This window comes from Rhinolophus ferrumequinum, chromosome 8 (assembly GCF_004115265.2).
Source record: "Rhinolophus ferrumequinum isolate MPI-CBG mRhiFer1 chromosome 8, mRhiFer1_v1.p, whole genome shotgun sequence".
Lineage (NCBI taxonomy): Eukaryota > Metazoa > Chordata > Mammalia > Chiroptera > Rhinolophidae > Rhinolophus > Rhinolophus ferrumequinum.
The window spans coordinates 44,155,722-44,179,148 of NC_046291.1; the positions used below are offsets into that span (position 1 = coordinate 44,155,722).

The following is a 23,427-nucleotide window of genomic DNA, read 5'->3' on the forward strand; positions in this document are numbered from 1 at the left end:
AACCATGATCTGACCAGAATCTGTGATGAGCTCATCTTCAAGATGAAAAAGATCTGACCTTGAAGTTCCTGATTAATGTCTGTTTGACTCTTTGTTTAAAGATTTCATGTTACAATTCCATTGACTTTATTCCCTATGCTGTACTCCACATCTCAAAGAAAGCAAAAATAATAATGATAATAATAAAAATAAAAAAGGATTTCATGTTCTTTCTTCTCTCCTAATCTCAACTCATTTTTGAACTAGATTGCTTTAAATAAGATGAAGACTAAAGTTTCCCTTTAGTTAAAATGAAAAAGAATTTAAGAGTACAGGCTTAGGAATTACACACATCTAGGTTTAAATCCTGACTCTGTCATGTACTAACTAGAGGGCTGAATCTCTCTGAATTCAGTTTACTTATCTGCAAAATGGGTACAATAATTGAAATATTGATGTGAGATTGACAGATAATGTATGCCAAGAAAAAGCATTTGAAAATAATATCTATTTAAAATGTAATTTAAAATGCATCAAAATCTTATTAGTAAAACCGTGGGACTTACACAAGAGACAGATGGAGTAATAAAATAGCACACATGCTCTGGGGACAAATACCAGTATATATAAAAATATATTGTTTGATAAAGACCACAATACAAATCAATGAGGTCAGAAGAAAAATTTCAATAAATGGTTCTATACTATGAGTGAAGTCTGGACTTTGGAAAAAAAGAGCTATATTTGTGCTTATCATATAAACAGATAAATTCTTTATAAACTAGAGCATTAAAATAAAGAAACTGTATATCAATTAGAATAAAATTGAAGTCAATAAGTATGAGATATTGCTATGAAGAAAAGCTGCAAAGGCAAAAGAGCAGTAGCAGAATCACAGAGGAGAGATGGATGGATTTGACTACATAAAAAAATTAGTTCTAAATGACACCAAAAAAAAGTAATGAAAAGTAAGTTACAAAGGATAAACCAGAAAAATATTTGTATCATTCAAGCGAGGCCAAAGGTTAATATATATATACCTAAAGGACATTTATAAATCAATAATAAAAATTGTAAACCCCCTAAGAAAAAAGTAAACAAAAATTGGAGCAAGTAATTTATTGACGTGTAACAAGAGCCAAAAAAGAAAATTAATATAGAAAATCTCATTAATAATAAATTTAAGTAAAAGATACATTTTTTTTTTTGCTTATCATATTGGTAAATAATTTGAAAGAAAAATACATAATATCCACTATTAGTGTGCCTTGAGATTGGAACATTCATGTATTGCAGATGGGGGAATAAATAAACATTTTTTATGTATTAATTGAGAGCAAGTGTTAAGGAACTTACAGAGATTTATAACACATGACACATTATTTTTTCTATACAAATTTGTTGTTAAGAAATGGAGATGTAGACAAACACTGATGTGCAAAAATACTCATTAGAGAATTAGTTATAATAAAAGAAAATTGGAAAAAATAATTAGAGGTGGGTTAAATCACGGTACAACTAAATGATGGTATACTATGAAGCAGTTAGATGAATTTTGAAGAAAAGTTAAGGGAATGGAAAAGTGTTCATGTAAAATTTTCAAAGGATAAAGAATGATACAGTTTTATAAGCTTCTATATCATAATCTCATTTTTACTGGTTATTTTCTCTCATGGGTTATGGTTCGGCACGATGCAAAAAGTATCTCAATTTTTGTAGAGGTCCATCCCACGAGCCCATTCCTTCGCTAACAACATGAAGTGGGTATCCTCCCATCTCAGGATGTGGGAAGAGACCCTGGGCCCCCAGGACTTTTGAAATAAGAAGGCCACCCTGCTCCCTGCGCCAATTATGTAATGATGAATGGGGGGAGGAAGTTGCGGGGGAGGGGGAGGAGGAACACAGGCTAGAATGGGGCTAATTGATTATTTATTTAGCAATTATCTAATCAATTTATTTAGCAACATGCAATAGCAAAAGACAAAGGCAATTAATAGAATGTGCTAATGACAGAAAGTAAAGGCGGTTAAGACTAAGCTATATACATCGATACCAATGTCATGTCAAAAGAGTACACATAAGTTTAAGAGACCCCAACACATGCTTACTGTTGATCAAAAATCACTTGGCTAAATACACAAATAACATCAGTAAGGAGTATTCAAAGCAGTAATGAGCTTTATAGGAGAGTAACTATTACAGTAGATGCCAAAAGCTCACCAAACCAGGGGAGAACAACACAGGAAAAGTCATACATCTAAATTTTGCCAACGCTGTAGCTGAGAGAAACTCAGGCGTCTCCCACACCGCTGCTTGCTAGTTCTCAAGAATGCTGCTGCTGTTGGCGTTGTTGTTAGAAGTCAAGGTGTCTTCTGATGTTATAAGCTGTAAGTTGTATATAAGTTTTCAAGGTGTTAACAATCTGAAGAATGTTGCTGTTGTTGTCGTTGCTGTTGTTGTTGTTAGAAGTTAAGACGCCTTCTGATGTTGTAAGCTGCAAGCTGCATACAAGTTTTCTAGATGCTAACAAGTTCTCAAGAAGGCTAACTGCGAGGAACAATACTGGAGAGGTTGGGAACCAGCCAGTCCTCACCAGGTTCGTGGCTGACAGTCAGGACATCCCCTGGTGTTGTAAGATACATGTTGCTGCAAGTCTTCAAAATGTTAGAAAGATGAAAAATCACCAATGACAAATGACCAAATGATGAAATAATAATTAATAATACTGCCAACTGAGGTCTGTCTTACATATTTTCTCAGATGTGCCTTAGAGCCAGGATCTTTATTCTGCCTCTCCCTCCGGGAATGGCCAGTTCCGGAAGGGTCTGGCATTTACTGATATGAATGTTGCCCATCCGGCTGAAGGGCCAATTCATCCAGATAAACAATATCTACTGTTCTTATTTGGGACCATCAGCCCAAGGTCTTCCAAAGCCTGGCAACGTGCCTGTCATGTCGTCCCAATATAACTTAGCTACTTCTTCACTTCATCTGCTGATGTGGGTGAAACAGACAGAACAAAGAGGGAATTCCTTCAACCCCTGATCAAGAATTTCTTTAACCCTAAGCTAACCATCACCTCACAACATGGACAGAAAAGCAACCTCATCCCATGTCTACTCTGCTCGGGAGAATGAGACCAAAGAGGGAATTTACTCAACCCCTGATCACAGCACAGAAATCACCTCACATATAAGAACAGATAAAAGCTAATAGACAAAAGCTCACATCAACCAACAAAATTTTCTTCAACATCTTCCCTACATCCTAATTTTAAAGTTGTATCATTATTTTTGGATCTCATTAGTAAGGATTATAACATATTACACTGACACTTATATAAGAAGTTTACAGTTAAATTTCTATATCTTGATTGATCAACTTCAGATAGTATCATTGAATTCTCCACAACACAAATTGAGACTATCGGTAATCATAAACTTCACTTCTCATCCTTCTCATCCTCCTGTTTTTCTCCCAATATCTGACAGCGGTACCATCACTTTTAATAAGGTTCAGGTGATTTATACTTTATTCTGTGACTATAATAAAATCATTCATTTTTTGCTTATAGGTTGAACTCTAAAAACTGAAAACCGACAAAACACATTTGATAATATTATAAAAACATATTATTGATGTAGAACATACTGCATGTTTGGGACCCATTGACAAAAAAGTACATATAATTCTTTTTTTCTTGCTTTTTAGATAACTTTACTGAGATATAATTTGCATACCATAAAATTCATCCCTTTTAATTATACAGTTCCAGGATTTTTAGTGCAATCTTTATAATCTAGCTTTAGAATATTTTTATCACCCCAGTAAGATCCCTCATGCCCATTTACAGTTAATCACATTTCCCACCCCTAGCTCCAGATAACCACTTTCCAGATAATCAATCTACTTTCTGACTCTATAGATTTGCCTTTTCTGGCTACTTTCACTTCGAAAAATGATTTTAAGATTTATACATGTTGTTGTAGCATGTATCAATATTTCATTCTTTTTAACTGGCAGATAGTATTCAGTTGTTTTGAAATATCACATTGTGTTAGTCATGGATCAGTTGATGGATATTTGAGTTGTTTCCACTGTTTGGCTATTATGAATAACTTTGCTATGAATATTTGTGTGCAGGGCTTTGAGTGGACTTACATTTTTTATTTCTCTTGGGTAGATATCTAGGAAATTTACTTCTGTATTTCTAAACCAGTCTGCTCAATGGAAAAATGTCCCAATTATTGAGAGCATCTAGAGTTTATTTTTCTTATATGTCATCAATTACTTAAATCATTCCATATTTTAGTTTGGTTTACAATCTAACCATCGCTTTTTTGTTCGGACATTTTTTTTCCCTCTAGAAGTTTAAAACAATTTATAAATCAAATATTTCTTAAATACTAAAAAGTGTAAAATATTATCTGTAAACTTGTGTATTTACACCCTGCTTAAGAAATAAAACACTTCCAAAACAGTTTAAGAACTTTATGGATTTCATCTCAATAGCATCCCCTTCTCTCCTTTCCAGAGATTACCATTATTCAGTGTTTAGTTTTAGTGTTTATTATTCCTTCTTACTTTTTTCAACTCTAAATAACTATATATACCATATTTCCCAATGATTAAAAATATAATTATACTGTCAAAATTCATCCTGGACTTGATTTTCTTATCATTCTTGAAATTTATCCACATATATAGTTTTTTTTTTTAAACTACAAGTCATACACGTTCACTTAGAATCCTTTCTTGCTTCATTTCTCTTCCTCATGTCAAAAAATTTTGGTTTAGTTTAATTTTGTGAATGTAACATCTGAAAATTTTCTCAACATATTAATTAGAAAAAAAGTTGTACGCCATTCCCTGAGTTCTATTCAGTTCTCTTCAATGTGATTTATTTTATTTTTATTCTATTAATACCTCTTGCAGACATTAGTTATAAAGTAGAAAATAAAAATGTTTTGGATCTTTGGGGCGGCTGGTTAGCTCAGTTGGTTAGAACGTGATGCTCTTAACAAAAAGGATGCTGGTTTGATCCCCACATGGACCACTGTGAGCGGTGCCCTCCACAACTAGATTGAAACAACTACTTGACTCGGAGCTGATGGGGCCTAGGAAAACAACACTTCAAATAAATTTTAAAAAGTTAAAAAAATGTTTTGGATCTTCTACATCAACAGAAATAACTTTTTAATATTGCCTAAGGTCAAAGAATATCTTGGTAAAGAATTTAAATAATAAGCTGTTTTATGTAGCTTATTGTTCACATTTTAATTTTATTTTATAAAATATTTCATACAGTGATTAAGCATTTTTGTGTATTAAGTATGTAATCAATATACTCGAGGTTCTTAAATATCAATATATGATAGAATTGACATGGAAAAATCGAAGGACAAGTGAGTTTTAATGGTAAGATACGATTCACTAACACATTCCAAAATAGAGCAGTCCTCATTCTTTACATTCCAATATGATTGGTAATCTGGCCAATGTAAGGGTTTGAAATTTCATGGCATAATTAGAAAATTATCTGTGGCCTGAAAGGGGTTATAGTCTCAAGGACTTTGGTATCGTGGCTCATAAAATAACAATGGTGGAGTACTTGTTTTTATGGAGATTTTTCACTGTGATTCATCTTTGGGAGCAGAATTCAGATGTTTGTTGACCATCTCATTAAAGAAAAGTCAGGTAAAAGTTTATTGAGTGTAGCTAGGATTATAAATGAAGTCACAGTAAGGTAAAATTGATACTTTCAGAGCAAAGACTAAGTAATTTTTGACCACTCTGGCAAAAGCTCATTCGGAGTAAGGTTATGATTATGTAAAACTGTCTCCTAGCTAAAGACATTAAATTCAGACCAAGTTCAGGAAATAGCTTGTCGGAGAAAGGAATACTGAAGCTCTACTTGGCCCCCCACCCCCTTTTTTTAGAAATTGTTTATTTTCTGTCAACCTTATTTCCATGTTCTCTTGAAGAGTTTGTGGAAGAACAGCTTAGGACCGGTCGGTGGCTGTTCCCTCCCATTCAGTGGCCTGAGCAGTGGCAGCTGAGCTCTCCCTTTTCAGTAGGAAACTGCTGAATAGGCACAGACGCACCTGTGCCTTCAGACCGGCCTGTGAGCTTGGGCTGAGTAGCAGTCAATTCGGAGCTGGAAGAGTCCGTTCACCTTGAAATTCCCCCTGATCACAGCCATCTCAGCAGCGGCCTATTCCTTTTCAGTCTCTTCCGGATCTCTGTGGAAATAGAGATCAGGTGTGACCTCCCTCAGGTGCTCACGGGAGCTGGTGCTACGCACGCGCAGAACTTCCCCAGCCAGCGTCTACCCCATCACACACAGAGCGAGCTCCCTTGTTGTTGTGGCGGGGCAATGCCACGGAGCACAGAGGAGAGTCTGTGTTACACACAGTGGTAGCCGGTGGGTTAACAGGCCGCCTCTGGGAGAGGCTGGTGGTCAGGCCTGGTTCAGTAACGACCGGAAGTCGTGGCTCCCAGAACGCTGCCTGGACCAGGTTAGAGGGGGTTCCTGGAGTGAAGAGGCAGCAGCAAACTTCAGCACAGCTCGCGGCCGGTCCTCCTGGAAGACATGACGCTGGCATCAGCTGGGTTTACAGTGGCGTGAGCTGCCAGCAGAAGATTCTCCCAAGTTCTCTTCTGATTTACAAGGTAATGCCATCACTTTTGTAGATGATTGTTCCATTTGGAAGTCAAGGTTGGTGCCACCTAAGAGGGTTTCTGCTACAAAGAGTTGAGGATATCCTGCTCCTTTATTTGCAGGACCTCAAGGGTTTTGGACATTGTGAAAGTTTCCCTTTAAGTTGCAACAGGAACCCAGAACAAAAGGCTGTGGGCCCTTCTCTGTGTAGCACGGAAAAGCTAACCTCTTCTAATTTGTAAATCAGAAGACGTTTTGTACAATATTTTGCAAAGATGCCATATATATGTATATACATATATATACAGATGATGACTTACTACTAGATAGCATAGTAACTTTATACTTAAACACTACTCCCCAGTTAACTGATAGTGCCTATCTAAAAGGACTGGCTTTAAATCTGGGGAATGTGTCTGTTTCTCAGTTTCCTCCACTGTTAAACGGGACTATTACTTTGTGTACTTTTTTTAAGAATTAAAAAAATACTATTAGGTACTGGGAACAGTGTCTGACACATAGTAAGCACTCAATAACGATTAGATATTGTTATTTATCTACTATCTATAAGTATCTCTACATTAAGCCTCAAGTTAACAGACAAGTTTTCTTGCAGAGAGGAATAAAACTACATCTGGGTTTCCAAACAAACAAGAAGAAATATTGCTTTTGAATATATTTTTCTTAGCAGCTTGTAGATAGATAGAAATAGCTGTTATGGAGCTCATACTCAAGGTCCGTGCTTGTTTTAAAGAAAGCTCGCCATGTGTTTGGAGCTTGGCAGATCACTCAGTTCTGATTCCGTTTATGTCCACTTTCTCTCATTTTTCTTCCAAAATGCACAAGCAGCACAGCATCAGTTTCTCTTCCTCTCTCCCTTCTCTCTCTCTCCGCACACACACACTCTCTCTCACTCTCTCTCTCCCTCTCTCCCTCTCTCCCTCTCTCCCTCTCTCCCTCTCTCCCTCTCTCCCTCTCTCCCTCTCTCCCTCACCCTCACCCTCTCTCTCTTTCCCTTTTCTTCAACATGCGCATGCAAGCATATGCACTAGTTTCATTTTATTTATTTTTTAGTCCCCAAAGGATTCACGGAGCAGGCTGTGTGCCACTGCTGTATTTTCTTGTGGTTAAACTGGCAGTTACCTACTGTGTGGAGTTGCTAGGAGAAGGTGAATAAGCATGATTACAGCATCATTGATGTGCATATTCTTTTAATAACAACCTGTGGAGCTCTGTCGTCTGTATAGCTCTATATGTTATTTTCTCTTTGTCATTACTATTTGCTGCATTTTTTGGTTAGAGCATGATATATTATTTTAACTATTGGTTTCATTGGTTCCAGATCAATTAAGACAAAAAAAAAAAAAACCCTTGGCATTTAAAACAGACACTTTTTTCTTAGGGTGGTGCTGCTGGTTCCTGCCATCTGTTTTCTTATTACATCCTGCTCTCCTTCGGTTGGTAGAGAGGAATTCAGCTTCTTCTGGTGCGCTAAAGTCATTCACGTTTCTCTTGTGCATAATAGATCTGGTGAACTGTAGGAATTCTGATGTGCTTCAGTGCACAGCACAGTAGGGAATGAGCTGCTTTGGGCGAGAGCTGGAGCGCTCAGTTGGTCAGTAGTACAGTAGCAGGCTCAAATGTGCGGATGTTTCTGTGAGGTCAGAGGATCTGTTTATACTGCTGTCTGCTTGAGGGGGGTGATGTGGTGAGCAGTGGATATGCCTGTCAGAGTCCATAGCAATTCTGGCAGAGGCTGTCCTCAGCTTTGTAAATCTGCAACGTTTTGATCGATACGAGATACTACTGTATGTATAACAGATTTGCAGTGGACTGAGGAATGCTTGTTCTAGCTGCTAAAACTGACTGTAACTGTATTGCCCTAGGAGACTCATCATGGGTTCTACTGCTACCGAAATTGAAGAATTGGAAAACACCACTTTTAAGTATCTTATAGGAGAACACACTGAAAAAATGTGGCAACGCCTGAAAGGAATGTGAGTAAGCTCTTTGCTTGGTTCTGTGTTTTTATTTCTTCCCCCAGAATTTGACCATTATCATGTCTAATTGTTGGTACTATCTTACTTTGTGGACTAGTGTTTTCTTTAGAAAGATTTCTCTTAAAAAATAAAACATGTCAGTCTCAGCCAATAACCTGCGCATATATATATATATATATATATATATATATATATATATCCTGTATGTTTTATGTAATGTAAGGCAACTTTCTGAGAAAAAGAATTCACTTCACTAGTATAATATATAGCTTCTTTTATACTTTTGTATATGTTGTTTAGATATGCAGGAAAGTAACAGGAAATCTGTTTGCCAAGGTACTTGCAGAAATAAAACTTTCTTCAGGTAAATAGAGAGATTACTACTGATACTTATTTCTCTATGATTAGATTTTGAACAAGGAGAGGATTAATGTGATAAACAATTACACTCCATTGCTGTTACTCTTTATGTCATAATGAAAGATATTCCTTTAAGAAAAAATGCATATGTGGAAAAAATACTATCAGCATACTGAATTTATTGGAGAGTTTTGGCTTTAAATGAAACTATTCACTTCTTTAGAGAGTATAAAATAGCTCATGAGATAAAATAGACCTTAGTAAGGTGGGTTAAGAGATGTGCTTATGTCAAGTGTAAAATGTAAGTAGCTGAGTCAAACTTTAATTGAAATTCTATTCACCTTGCTATTTAAACAACATGCAAGTTTTTTTTCCGTGTATGCGACTAATTCCTGTTTGGTGTTCCAGCACATTATGTTTACATGCTTTATTTTAATTGTCATGATTTAAAAATAATTTAAAATTTGGACAAAAATGTGAATATGAATATTTATAGGCAGTTGCTTAGCATATTTGCATATTTCAAATGAAAATATATTTACTTTTCTGTGGTAGTAGCTGAAGAAATCCTATACCATGCAAAATAGAGATTTTCTAGGATTCATATTTCTAATGTGGTGTTTATATACTATTTTATAAAAATATATCAATAAATTAAATATTGCAGTTTTGATACCTATGATTTTTTTAAAAGAAAAATTATGTCAAACTTGGTTTAGAGGTAAAAATGCCTTCTACCTTCCTCCATTTGAATGTATTTAATGATGTTTATATATTTAAATAATATTGTCTGTATATTTTCTTACACATGAAGTAATTCCTGGCATTACAGTGCACTAGTATAATAGCACATTAAAAATGCAAACAACATTTAACAGACTAACTTTTAAAAAGGAAGCCATCTTTACATCATTTGAATGAATTAGAGAAATATGTTTCCAAGATTCACTGAAGATTTAGAAATTTCTGTTTTTTTGGTGATGAGATTCTCTAGGGAAACAAATAATCCTATAAAAGCAATAACAACTTATAAAATTAATTAGTATAGATGAAAATTAAACATTGGCAGCCGTCAGATGATTTGTGTACTAACCTAATGAGTGAATGAACATCTGTACCCGGAAAAATTATATTTCATGTCACAACCTGTTTTAGATTCTCTTCTCTTTAGCAAAACAGGACATTTTAATTAATTTGTTTGTTTTGTTTGTATTTGTTGTATTTTTCTGTAGTAACTTGAATGTATGAAGGATTATGGTAGTGAACTTATGCATATGTCTTAAAATCGAAAAATGACTGTGTTTACCTAACATTTTAAGGCATAGTTATCTGACTTTCACTTTATCAATTGATCTCAAAGATCAATCTGTCATTTTATTTCAGAAGAAGGTGATAGATTGATTCAACAGTAAAATTTCATGACTTGATATTCAACATGGATGTAGGATATAATAACATATGTACATACTAAGTAAATTTTTAAATGTGTCTACATAGAGCCACTGAATGACCATTTAGGGGAAAAATGACTGATAAAGGTTTTTAAAAGTTATTATTATTATCAAACATTGAAATGACTAATTATTTTCCCATTAAAGAAAGAAGGAATTTGCATTTTGGTACTTTAACTTTTACTTTGACTTAAGACATTTCTAGTATTCTAGGATTGGAATTGTCAAAACAGGAAGCTCTAAATCTAAAATCTGCATGACTAATGACAACCGAATTGTATAATTATGGTCTTTTGTGTAGTCTGCACTCAAAGCAGTGATATGAGGGACTCCCTATTTCATTGCTGAAATTGTCTTTTCTATTTAAAATGTAATAGTGATTCAGAAAAATTTTTAGCTTATCAAAATTGCTAGTGCTAGAATTCCACTTTTAAGTATTGACAATTAACATCTTGGTAATTATGAAAGCTATGAAACACTTTTGTAATAATTTTTTTAGTTTGGTAAAATAGACTCAATGAAAAAGCCTTTAAATATTTGTTTGGAAAGTGATTTTTTGATCTTTTACTGAATCTAACTTTACAAATACCTTGATTTCTTTCAACAGGATATTCTTTCTTGAAGTGGGTTTACAATATGTACATTTTTGAGGGTAGATAAAAGTAGAGACAAAGGTTAAAGTAAAATAAGGTTTATTCAGGTATACCTAAATATGGAAAACAGAAGCCACTATAGTTAGGTATTTACAGAAAACATTTTATAGGCATTATCATACAACATTTTAGAACACTTTTCTGAGTCCATAGAAATGATTTTTAAATTTTGTAACACATGCAAAAATCATTGGTAAGCTAAATTAAAATATCAGTTCTTCTCTACTATGTTGTTGATTTCTTTCACTAAGCTCCTTTTAAATCTCCTTCATATATGAGTAATATTTAATTGGGACACCATATTCAGTGATATGCCAAGAAATCACTTTCTTTTTGGGAAGAAAGGTGAAAGAGTTTCCTTTTCTCATTTCTAATATAGACTTGTATGCTGTATTCTATTAATTTTCTTTTTATAGGTACGGCTTTTTTTCTTTATCTTTCTTCAATCCATCTTCTATCACTAATTTGTCACTCAGTATGATAATTTAGATTCTACACTATGACTCACCATCTATGTTGGTGGTAATATTACCAAATGACTATGCATCACGTTCTTCATAAACTATATTTAAAAGAATCGTATCGATAACTTGTTTTCATAAGTAAGAAGTTGTTTAGGACCTGGAAACCACTTGTTATACCTTCTGCCATGTCAACACATGATGAAATTTTTGGCTCAGAAGTTTCCTGTGACTGGGACTTATACCGCTTTCTACATACTAAGAATATTTTTCTAACACTAGTCTTTGCAAAGAATGTTAAGTTTATTGATTCCCATGAGGAAAATCAATGTGAAGATTTTATATTTGTCTTATGTGCAGTTTTTTATAGTTAATTTCAGAAATAATCCTTAGTTTTTGATGCCATGGTCCTGTCAGTTTTTCCTTCTTTAAATGTAAAAAGAGCTCCACAACTATGGATTTTTAAAAAATGAAACTTATTTAAAACCCTGGTGCTGCTTTTTTCAATCAGTGCCACTCTTCTAAGAATTCAATCGTTTCCAGAAAACTGACCAAGTAGAAATTCCAGTGAAAGCCACATGGAGTTATAGCAAAAAAGTAAATCAATATTATCTTACTCAGTTATTCAATGGAAGAGAGGAAAACTTGAAGTGCTAAAACCATAAACTATTGACAAAAATGTGAAACGCATCACTTCATAGCATTTATTGCCAATTCCTTTAGTTTTTATAAATGTAAGACTAGACTTTGTGAGAATTTCACTTAGAAACTAAATAAATGATAATTAATTTTACAGGTGTAGACACATACCTCTTATCTCTCCCAATTCAGACAAATGTCCAGGTATTAAGATCTGGAATTGTGTATGCAACATTTGAAAGACCTAAGCTTTTTTTCCCTCCCTCTTTGATGGGTGTTAAACGTGATCTTCAGTAGTGGAAAAATAAAATGTTAAGAAGCATAAAGTGAAGGAGAAAGGAGGAATTGTGTAATAACCCTATAACTAATTTAAATGAGCTATTGTTATTGAAGAGGGCAGTGTGTGGTACTGTTCAGCTGAAGTAGCCCAAACCCTCATCACCAAGACGATGTAGCAGAGATACATATTTGGAATTAAAGTGGCAAAAAGGTAAAACGACAGGAGTTATTAGCACCATATTCCCAGACTGGAATCATACTTTAGGAAGGAGCAACCTTATAGATTAGAAGTAAATCTGATCCTTTTGCTTTTCTGCTTCAAACCTTTTAAGCCTTTTAATGCCCTTCCAAGTTCAGCATTCTTCACAGCATCTCCTTGGATCTGCCCAACTTTTGGAGCTTCCTCTCATGTCTCTCCCTCTGAGGATCAGGGTTGCCCAAAAGAAAGCTGCTTACCACCCACCTTTGCTCATGTTATTCTCTCATCCTGATGGAAGCACCTCTTTCTTCTCTTACCCAGGGTTGTTCTTGCTCTTCATGATGCTTTTCGAGATGTGTGGGGATGGTTCTAGTTGTTGCAATGTGTGAGGGTATTTCTGTATTCGTTGTACAAGACTGGCCAGGCATGACTGATGTCCTCCAGAGCTGGGACATTCCTTTATCAGGAAAAATTGTCTTACTCAAAATGCTGATAAGGACCCTGTTACCAAATCATAAATATCTCTTCTTAAATTTTTCTTGTAAAGGAAATCCTTCCTGACCCTATATACTAGGTTAGTTTCCTATATTTGACTCATAAAGTAACCTGGACTTCCCTTTGCATAAAGTAATCTACCTTTCTACTGAACCACAAACTACTGAGGGCAAGAGCATGTTCATTGTGTTTGCTTTTGGGTCCCTAGCACCTTGCACAGTACCTGGTACACAGGAGAAAGTGCAAGAAATACCTTTTAATCAGTCAATGAATGAATGCAATTCTGAATCTTATAATAGCTCTAACTACAAAATGAGAAGGTCTGTTAGGCTGCCAAAATAGGGCCTAAAGCAGGTTGGAGGAGTGGAGATAGATTCACAGCTAGCGCAGGGTAGAAATGATGGAAGAAAGCACTGTTTGTTTATTATCTACTAGTGGTCAGAATTTTCCAGATATAACATATTTGTATTCTTATTTACTTTTCTAAAAATTGCCAGAGGTTGATATTCTAAGTTGGTTAAATAGCCAGTATATGGTGGAACTTGGATTTAGACACAGATCTGCTTCCAAAAACAAAAAAGAGGACGTCCTCAGAATACTTACCCAGAAAGATCATCAGAAAAGGATCTAAATTCTTCTTAAACCTTAGTCCATGGGCCTTGTGGTAGGCAGACTATTTGTACATACCCCCCCCCCCCCGCCCCAGACATGTCCACGTCCTAATCCCCAGAACCTGTGAAGGTGTTACCTTACATGTCAAAGGGAAATTAAGGTAGCAGATGCAGTTAAGTTTGCTAATCGGATGACCTTAAAATGCAGAGATTTGCCTGGATTACTCAGCTGGGACCAGTGTATTCACAAGGGTTCTTAAAAGTGGAAGAGGGAGGCAGAAGTCAGAGTGCTGTGGTGTGAGAAAAACTCGAGTTGTCTTTGCCAACATTGAAGATGGAGGAAACAGGCTATGAGGTAAGGATTGTGGGCGAACTCTGGAAGCTTGAAGAACCAAGAAGATAGATTCTCTCTTTAGAACCTCCAAAAAGAATGCAACCCTGCCAATATCTGATTTTAGCTCAATGAAACTAGCATCAAATTTTTGACCAAAAGAACTGAAAATATTACACTTGTGTTGTTTCAGGCTGCCAAGTTTGTGGTAAATTTGTTGCAGCGGCAATAAGAAACTCATACATGGCTTCTGTAACAGAAAACCGTGCTTAATCAACATGACTGTTCCTCCTATATTCCTATTCTCTCTCTCTCTCTCTCTCTCTCTCTCTCTCACAGACGCGCGCACACACACACACACACACACACACCTACCTACATGTATACATACATACATACATACAATGCCTGGAGGTGGGGCCAGCCTAGGTCACTCTATGGCAAATTGGAGTAGACATTCTTTATTCTTAGGCATTTAATAACTCACTGTCTTCCATCTGACCCTGGCTTACATGCCCACAAATATCTGGTCTGAGCAATTTTCTTACCAAGTGCTGATATCGAGAGAATGTAGTGGATTCATTTCAAATGTCAAAGAAGAATGTTATGCAATTTTTCTTAAAATCTGTTGATAAATCTCAATTCTGTTCTCATATTGTTGAGTATGTGATGGTCTTGATGGATTAATCAGGCAAATTAGTTTAAAAGTACTGCCCTTTAGTCATAACATTAATTTGGAGAAAATCACCTCACAAAAGCTATTCTAGTGTATAAATATAATTATAATATAAATCTCAGTCTTTGCATAACATTATGTTATGGTTTATAGAATAGACATTGTTGAGGTGAAATACCTTAGAGATTGAGAAAATGAACTTTAGAATCAGTTAGGTGTTTTCTAATACCATCTGTCCTTCAGTTGAATGATCATGCAATGTATATTAACTTTCTAAACTTCACTTTCCTTATTTGTAAAATCCAATTATTTCATTTATCATTTATTCACTCATTCAACAAATAGCCATTGATTGTGTGCTATGTCAGGCACTATTTTCAGCACAAGAGATTACATTCTAGTAGAGGAAACAAACAACAAAAAAGTGAATTATAAATAATAAATTAATATGGAGTAAGAAGTGACCTGAAGAAAATGCACCAGGTGCTATGATCAGGAGTTACTTGGGGAAGGTATTTTGGGTAGTCAGGAATGATTTATCTTTGAAAGTGACTTTTCAACTGAATGGACAAAAATTGATACCTACCTGTTAGGAAGTTGGGGTGAAAGGAGGGTAATAAATGGCAGCTCTAATCCAAGTTCAGGATTAAGTGAGGGATAGAGTTTTGGAGTCCAGTTAGTAAAGATTAAAATGTCAGCTTTATTGATGACTAAACTTGTATTGAGGATAAGATTTTGGTATGTAGCTAAATAAGCCAGAATACCTCTGACTGGAGCTTACCCTCCAAAACTGCAGACTTTCCCAGCAGGGGATAAAATCTCCCCTCCTAAATTTACCTCATGGCCCTTACCAGATGCAACTGCTTTCCACAAGCAGAAAATCCCTTTCCCACCCCCTGAAAATATCAGCTTGCACTCCCAGGTCTAATTCCTTCTCCACAAGTCACCAATCAAATGTAGCGCCACTTCCTCTGGGAAAGAACATGAAAAATGGCAAGGAGAGTCCTGGAAGGCTTTTCCTATGGAAGGTCCCTCAGCTTAGAAGGAAGCATTAGGATCTGGGAATCTGGATATTGCCTAAATCAAGATAGTGAAAATTAAATAAAATAATGTATGTAAGAAATATAACACTCTACCTGGCACACAGTAAGCTCTCAAAATATTGTAATTATTAATAGTCCCATAATCTTATTCATCCTTGTGTATTTCAAGTCTGCTTTTTAACAGCTACATGATGTTCTCCAAGATGATTGTTTTTTGGATATCTTAATTTTCTCACCTATAAAATGGACATGGTATCATTATCCACCTCATGGGTGTTGAGAAGATTAAGTGAATTAATGCTTGTAAACTGCTTAGAACAGTGTCCAGAATTCAAGAAGTTCTAGCAGTTATTGTTATTACTACTATAATATGCAAAAGCAGAATTCCTTTTTTTAAAAGTAATTTTCTTATTATAATCAATGGAAAGAGGAAAGTTGTCAGGATGAGAAAAGAAGTTTCTTTTAATTAAGTGGAAGTGGTTTCACCAAGATCCCCAGGTTTCGCTTTACCAGTATTTCCTTGGGGTAAGAGGCAGATTTGCATGAGAAAAAGCTGTGGAAGAGAAGTGGGCTCGCCTTGAGAGTTTCACTGATAGAAGAATTGCTTGGAAGGATTCAGCATCTTTAGTTCAGCACCGTGTGGTGGTCTTAGGATAAAATTTAGGTCCCTATAGTCATGTATGACCCACGGCTAGTCTTATTTTCTGAATCACTCCGGATTGAAAATCATTCATTTGGTCTTCGGTTATCTCAGTCTGTGTCTGTTTCATAAACGCAGTTGCCTTTCAGGTAATTACTGTCATGTCCCATAGTCCTTCCTTTTGCAGATTCATTTTAGAAAAATACTAAATTACCATTATGTTATTAGATTGTGTCCTTTATTCTGACAATTCAATCATCTAATCAAATGTAAATATTTGAGCAATTCTGATTCCCATCCCAAGGGACTGTGTGATAAGTCTTTTAAATACGAAAGGAACTGTTCATCAACATAATTGAACAGTTGATAGTGTTAAAGACTCGGGAGAATCATAGTATATTCCAAACATCTGGCCTGAGCAAGTATTAGGCCTGAGTAACTTTATTATTAAAGAAAGACATAAAAATAATAATGGATCAAGAGAAGCATATAAATGAAATATTACGACCCTTTTTCCTTTAGCTATGCTTTCCTGAAGTTGTTTAAAGAGATTATATTTTATTTTATATTTTATAAAATGTTTAAAAACAAATTTTTATTAAATTAAGCTCAGAAAATGCTCAATGTGGATAATTTCTGGTAGGCAAAAATTTTTGTACTTATAGCTATTCAAATTATGAGTCATAAAAAAGTAATAAAATCTCTAAGTATAATGTCTACAAGGTAAGAAAACAGAGGTCAGCCTCAAACCCTGCATAAATGTGAAGGGTCAAAGGATTCTTGGAATTTTGTACATGAATCAGGTCCTTGATAACTTAGAAGAAAATCAAAATAGATTTCTTATTGGAAAAAACACCAGTATGTTGACAGGTACACTTAAAACCGGGCTTTCTAAGACTTGGTTGAAAATAAACTGCATTTGGAACAAGATAAGAAAAAAAAATGAACAACTTGGGCATCAATCACATTTTTGATTAGCTAAAACTATGTTAAATCACCTCATAATTGGATCATAGTAGTAATCATACTTTATAGTAATTTGTTTGTCCTGCATAATTCCTAGAAGATTTCCCCTTTGATTTGTGTGCTTCAGCACAATCATCCCCAGTTTTTCTGGTGAGAAAACTGAGCCTCCGAGACAGTCGATGTCTTGACCAATATTTCCCCATCAGTAAGTGGGGGGCCACATTCCCAGGCCCATACCTATTCCATTTAATACAACACTCACTAGAAAACCTGACATTTCAGGAATTCAAAACCATTCTCTTGTTTTGATTATTCCATAATCCTGCCATCTGTTTTCCTAGTTCTGCATCTTCAAAGCAGAATACCAAGGGGAGTTATCACTTGGCATATGCTTCAGATGTCAGAAACTCTCCAGTTTTATTTCTCTCCTTCTCTAGACATGCACTACAATTACCCCTTTTATTAATTTATTTAAACAATGATTAAGCTACTATTTGAAATTGAAGTTGACTTTTCCTAAACCTTCTTGCTGCTTCAGAACTTGGACCCTTGCAAAATTATTCTAATTTATTTGGCCTTTGGTTCCCAAACAACAGAGAAAGGAAACTCTGCACAGTAGAAACATCTGGGTGTCTGTCCCTGAAGGTTTTTATTTATTAATAAGGATAAAGGCAGGTGTTCTAGTGATTAAAAACTATGTATTTTATTCTTGCAATGCTGCCTCTTCTTCTTGTAAAGGATTTCAAGCATACAATAAGATTCATTCTGAAATAAAATGTGCAGAGTGTTTTCTCTTTTTGTTTATTTTAGGAAAGTAATCTAAATGGAGTTTATTGTGCTTTATTTCCCACAGACTGCTTAAAGGGACACAGTGTTTTCCTCATCCTTTCTTAGACTGCAATTAGAGATGGTTATTAGATGGTTTAAGGAGCTTCTTTCTAACTTTTAGGACTCTCAAAATCTCCAGTACCTCCCATGGGTTCCAATATGAAAAAGTGTCTTTATGTATGTGACCCTCTTGATATTTCATCCTCCAGCAATCTCTGCTTTAATATTTCAAGTTTTCCAAAGACCAGTCTGTTTTCCAGAAATTTTCCATGCTGTTGTTTACTGTTGCAGTATGTCCCAATTTGTTCATGACTTCCTGCATCCACTCTTGAATAATCCCTCCCATACTAAGTCTGATGGCCAAGCTCCCATGCTCTGAGCTTGGCCATGAGACTTACTTTGGCCAATAGGATCTCAGCAAATATAACACAAGCAAAGGCTTGGAAAGGGCTTGTGCATTAGAGTTGACTCTCGTGGCTCTTTGCCAACTCTCATACCAGCATGGAAAGAAGCCTGGTCAAGCCTACTTGAGGATGAGCACATGGAGTAGATAGAAACCATATCAGCCGAGGCCTCATTAAACCATCTAGAGCATCAACCACCACACATGTGAGTGTGGTCATCCTAGACTATCTAACATCCTCAAAACTAGGAGGAAGTAATGAACATTTATTGTTTTTGGCTACTAAATTTTGAGGTGGTTTGTTGCACAAAAAAAGCCAACTGATACACACCCCAAATCAAGCTCTTAGCCCTTAAATTTTTCCTATAATTCTCCTCTGACTTCCATAGTATTTTCCTACTCTCATTCTGCTTCTTTCCCTCTCATCACCTCCTATCATTTATTTCTTTAGCCCAATCAAAATTTAATCTATACTTCAGAGATGAAAATTGAGGTCCTTATTTTCAGAAAGTCAGTCCAATAAAAGTCTCCTCCACATTTCCACCTGCAACAATATTAATGGCACGTACCCACTAAAATATTTTATCTAATACATGCTCTGTCAGTGGCCTGTGTATGGAAGTTGTGTTGCTCTATTTCCCACCAAATAGAAGGGAAACATAGGATAAGGGAGACAAACTGCATAAGAGAAGATGGTTCATATCCTGTTACCCTGGCAACAGGCACTGGGAAGGCCAGGGCTCTCTACACATCCTGTTGCCCTGACAACAGGTCATGCAGGGCATGGGAAGGCCCAGTGCTCACTCTTTGAGGCCTCTTCTTTAAAACCACAAAGAAAAAGAAGAAAGTGATTGTACATCTAGTTCCTCCCCACCTATATATTTCTTCTATTGTCTGAATCACTTTAGTATAAGAATGTCTTTCCAGATGTAGGAGAGGATAACGAAAAGACTGACCTCAGTTATTACATTCATAAACTCTAAAACATTTGCTAATTTTTGTTTGGGTCAAAGAAGTAAATGATAGGAAAAAAAGAGGAGAGGGAAGGAATCAGAGTAGTGGGGAGAGTGGAAATTGTGGAAATCAGATAAGTAGCATATGAATAATTTAGCAGCCAAGAGCTGATTCTGGGTATCTTAGCTACATTGGTTAGGCTTACCTAATTTTTAGGGAGTTCATCTGAGAAAGTTACATCTGTTAAATGGTTTCTTATTTGGTTACTTTTATTTTGTGAGCAGATAATGCATAAGCAGACATCATAAAATGATATTATAATTTTTTTATGAGCTTAATTTAAAAATTTTGTAGAAATTTTCTTTTATCACGTTTTCTTACTCTGTAGAGTTGATAAGAAAGCAATCTGATCAATTCTTTTTTTTTTTCTCTTCCCTCTGTGTTCTATAAGCAATTGGTCTGATTATATAAAATAAACATCCTTTCCAAGTATTTTTGGAGCTGTACATTGCTTTGTCTTCTTAATTTATGCTTTATGTAAAACAGTTGTCAATTAAAAACTGACAAATACCATTAGTTTTGCTATTACTAATCTTTACCAATTTTTCTGTGAATTAAATCTGAGTTGATTCCTCTGGTTTTAAAGGTAGAGTAACAGCTATAAATTCTGTAAAACAGAAGTCTTTAATTTTTGTAAACTGTAAGTCTTATTGGTGAAGAGGAAAGTATCTGGCAAAATCTTCTTTCAGGAGAACAGGAAAAAGGATTTATGGAGAAAAGATTTTGAATTAGAATTACATATATGCGGGTAAAGAGGAAGTATCTTTGGGATCCTAACCATGTTAAAGTTGAATTTCTGAAAGACCAGGTGGGGAAGTCAGAGCCTAGTCAGAATATCATTAGAGTTAGAGAAAAAACAGTCATGATTATCTGAGACTACATTAGGTGACTCTTCTAAGGACTGTAATTGTTATTTCATGTATTTATTTTTGTTGTCCATTTAATTGTTCTGCCTTCTCAGTAATCCTTCTTCCTCCTTTTGAGGTAACGAGGGAAGGGGTAGAATCCATTTGCTTATTAATATATCCTCATTGCCTAGTACAGTACATTGCCTGAAGTAAGAACTTAAAAATATTTCACTATAACACAAACCAGTTAAAAAGCAAAAGCCAGTAAACCTGCATCATACAACCACTTTACATTTGACTGGTATAGCTAGTAAAGCCAGTTTTTCAGCAGCAGCATTAATTCAGCCTGGAAGGTGAAGAAAGTTTTATGGAAGATATTTAATCTGCTTCTGGATAAAGGAAGAGAGTAAGGTATCAGACCTTGACCAGCAGAGATTATTGGGGATGCGACTATATCACAGACAAAAACAAAACCAAAATAAAAACAAAAACAAACCCCCAAAACAAAACAACAACAACAAAAACCCCAAAAAACAAAAGACAAACTTTATAGTAGGAACTTAGAATCTCAGAGGATTGTTGTGAGGGACAAAAATAATGCAATGAAAGTGCGCAGGCCCCGTGTCTGGCACAAAATGAGCATCCGCACATGGCAGCTCAGATTGTAAATTACTTTTGTGGCACAACGGAATGTAAGACAGTGTGTTTGTGTTTGCCCATTTCCTCTGCCAAATATGAGATTAAGATAAAAGTTGACCCCAGATAGCTATATGATGGGGCGCAGGCAGAGGAGATGCAAACATTGACAGAGTGACTGAACTTGCTACTCCAAGATTCTAATTTCTGAAGTTCTATACCACTCACGTCCTAGGAAAACTCAAATTTCTGTTTCATTATGTAGTTGAATAGTTAATATTATGGTGAGAATATCTTTCAGTGATTAGAAAATGTTCTGGCCTTGTAGCCCAGGGAATTCTTGGTGAGTGAAGACGGCTATGTATCTGGTGAGAGTTAATTGCCTGCCTACGTTCCCAAACTGTAATGAGTCAGACAGAAGGAGATAAGCTGACCCAACTTGGAGGTTATCAGACTAAATACATTAGCTTCCAGGCTAGTTACTGGTTCACTACTGAGCCGAAGACTAATCCTTTTTGTGCATAGCCTCAGAGAGAAACTTACAAAGCAAGGTAGAGTTGAAATTTCACAATGTGATTGAGCAATTTTAAGCTTTTGAGTTTTATTTTTACCAGACATTCAAGTCCAAAGTGTGTGATGAGCCTTGAACAAAAATCATCATTTTCAAGCTGTCATTTAATATTCTTGTTTTCTGACTTCATCCTGTCATGCGAATCATGTTTCAGTTAGGGAGAAATATTTGCAAAATGTGCATCAAAAATGCCTCCCACTAAGAGATAAGCCGTCTATCCATAATAGATTCACGGATAAGGAGCGATCACATATGTTTAATGCTGAGAATGTTCCAAAAATTTTTCACAATCAAAATATTAGTATCCAGTTTAAAGGATTAAAATATCCCTGGCATTAGTCCCCAAATAACTTTATTATATATACTTTCCCTCTATGTAAGGCATTATGACAGATTTTTTCATTCCTTCCCATAAATTGTTTTAGTTTTCTAAATAAAAAAACAATCAAATATTATTATTTCATGTTTACCTTTATTCTTCTATTAAGTTTCCTAGGAAAAGGAAGCATTTAATTTCAGTAATAGGGAGCAAAGACAAATACTCTCCTTAATAAATTCAGATTGTTTTGTTATGTATGTCTTATGAGTATAAAAGCAAACACTCATTTGCACTGTGTGAGTCAAACTATGGTAATCTTAGTTACTGATTAGAATTATTTTAAGAGAGTCACTCAGAAATAAAGTTATATTTTAAGTTCATCAGAACTATACTGACACTTGTAAAAAGCGTTGAGGTACTTTGGAAAGTAGGACTAATCTTATTTAATTAAGCCAATTCAGTTGACTTGTTCATACAATTTCATGTATTTGTCCATTCGCTGAATATTTGGCCCTGGGCACGTAGAATACTCCAGAAGCATTCTAGGCACCAGGGATACAACAATAAATAGTGTAGTCAGGATCCCTACCTTCATGGAGTCACAGTTGGGTGTTGAGGATGGATGGTACATTTGCAATGTAATTTATATAAAAACTAACAGGGTAGGGTGACAAAGTGACTAGGAGATTCCTGAGTGGCTATTTTAGAAGAGTAGTCAGGGAAGGGCTTTCTGTGACAGTGACTTGTGGAGAGGGACCTAAATGAAGTGAGGAGAGAGCTACACCAAAGCTTGAAGTACACAAGAAAGCAGGGGCACAACCTCTGAGGCCTGGGAGTGTGTCTGACGGAAAACAAGACCAGGAAGATGGAGCACGGTTGGTGAGAGGAAAGAGTAGAATTGAGTGTGGAGAGAAAGGCAGAAAAGTCAGATCACCTAAGACCCAACCGGCCATGATAAAAGATTAGGATTTTTATCCCCAGGCTGGTGGGAAGCCTTTGGAGCTTTGGAGCAGCAAAGTGGAGGAGCTGACTTATGTTTTAAGAAAATCTCTCTGAACTGCAGGGTGGGGGAAATGAGAGAAATTGGTCAAAGGGTACGAACTTCCAGTTATAAGATGAACAAGTTTGGGATCTAATGTACAGCATGGTGATGATAACCAACGATACTCTTTCCTATATTTGAATGTTGCTAAGAGAGTAGATCTCAAGTGTTCTCACCCACCCCCCAAAAAAAACCAAAAACAAACAAACAAAAAAAAAACAGTTCTGTGACAGGATGGAAGTGGAAGAAGTGAAAGCTAATACCACTAAGGTAATCATTTTGCAATTTATAGCTGTATCAAATGAACTTAAAAAAAAAAAAG

The 23,427-nt window shown here is 35.6% G+C and overlaps 1 protein-coding gene across 5 annotated transcripts in view; it reads left to right on the forward strand.

The window, feature by feature from the left end:
- Positions 1-6,544: 6,544 nt before the first annotated feature.
- PDE1A (phosphodiesterase 1A) overlaps positions 6,545-23,427 on the forward strand; it is a 316,130-nt gene continuing 299,247 nt past the window's right edge. The window contains exons 1-2 of one of the 5 annotated variants that reach the window (XM_033112655.1): positions 6,545-6,651; positions 8,527-8,637. In XM_033112655.1, coding sequence (XP_032968546.1) covers positions 8,537-8,637 — 101 coding nt within the window. In that variant the 5' untranslated portion in view covers positions 6,545-6,651; positions 8,527-8,536. Of the gene's footprint in view, positions 6,652-7,714; positions 7,810-8,059; positions 8,302-8,526; positions 8,638-23,427 lie in introns of those variants that run through there. The other 4 variants (XM_033112654.1, XM_033112656.1, XM_033112653.1 and 1 more) reach the window with 4 other exon arrangements.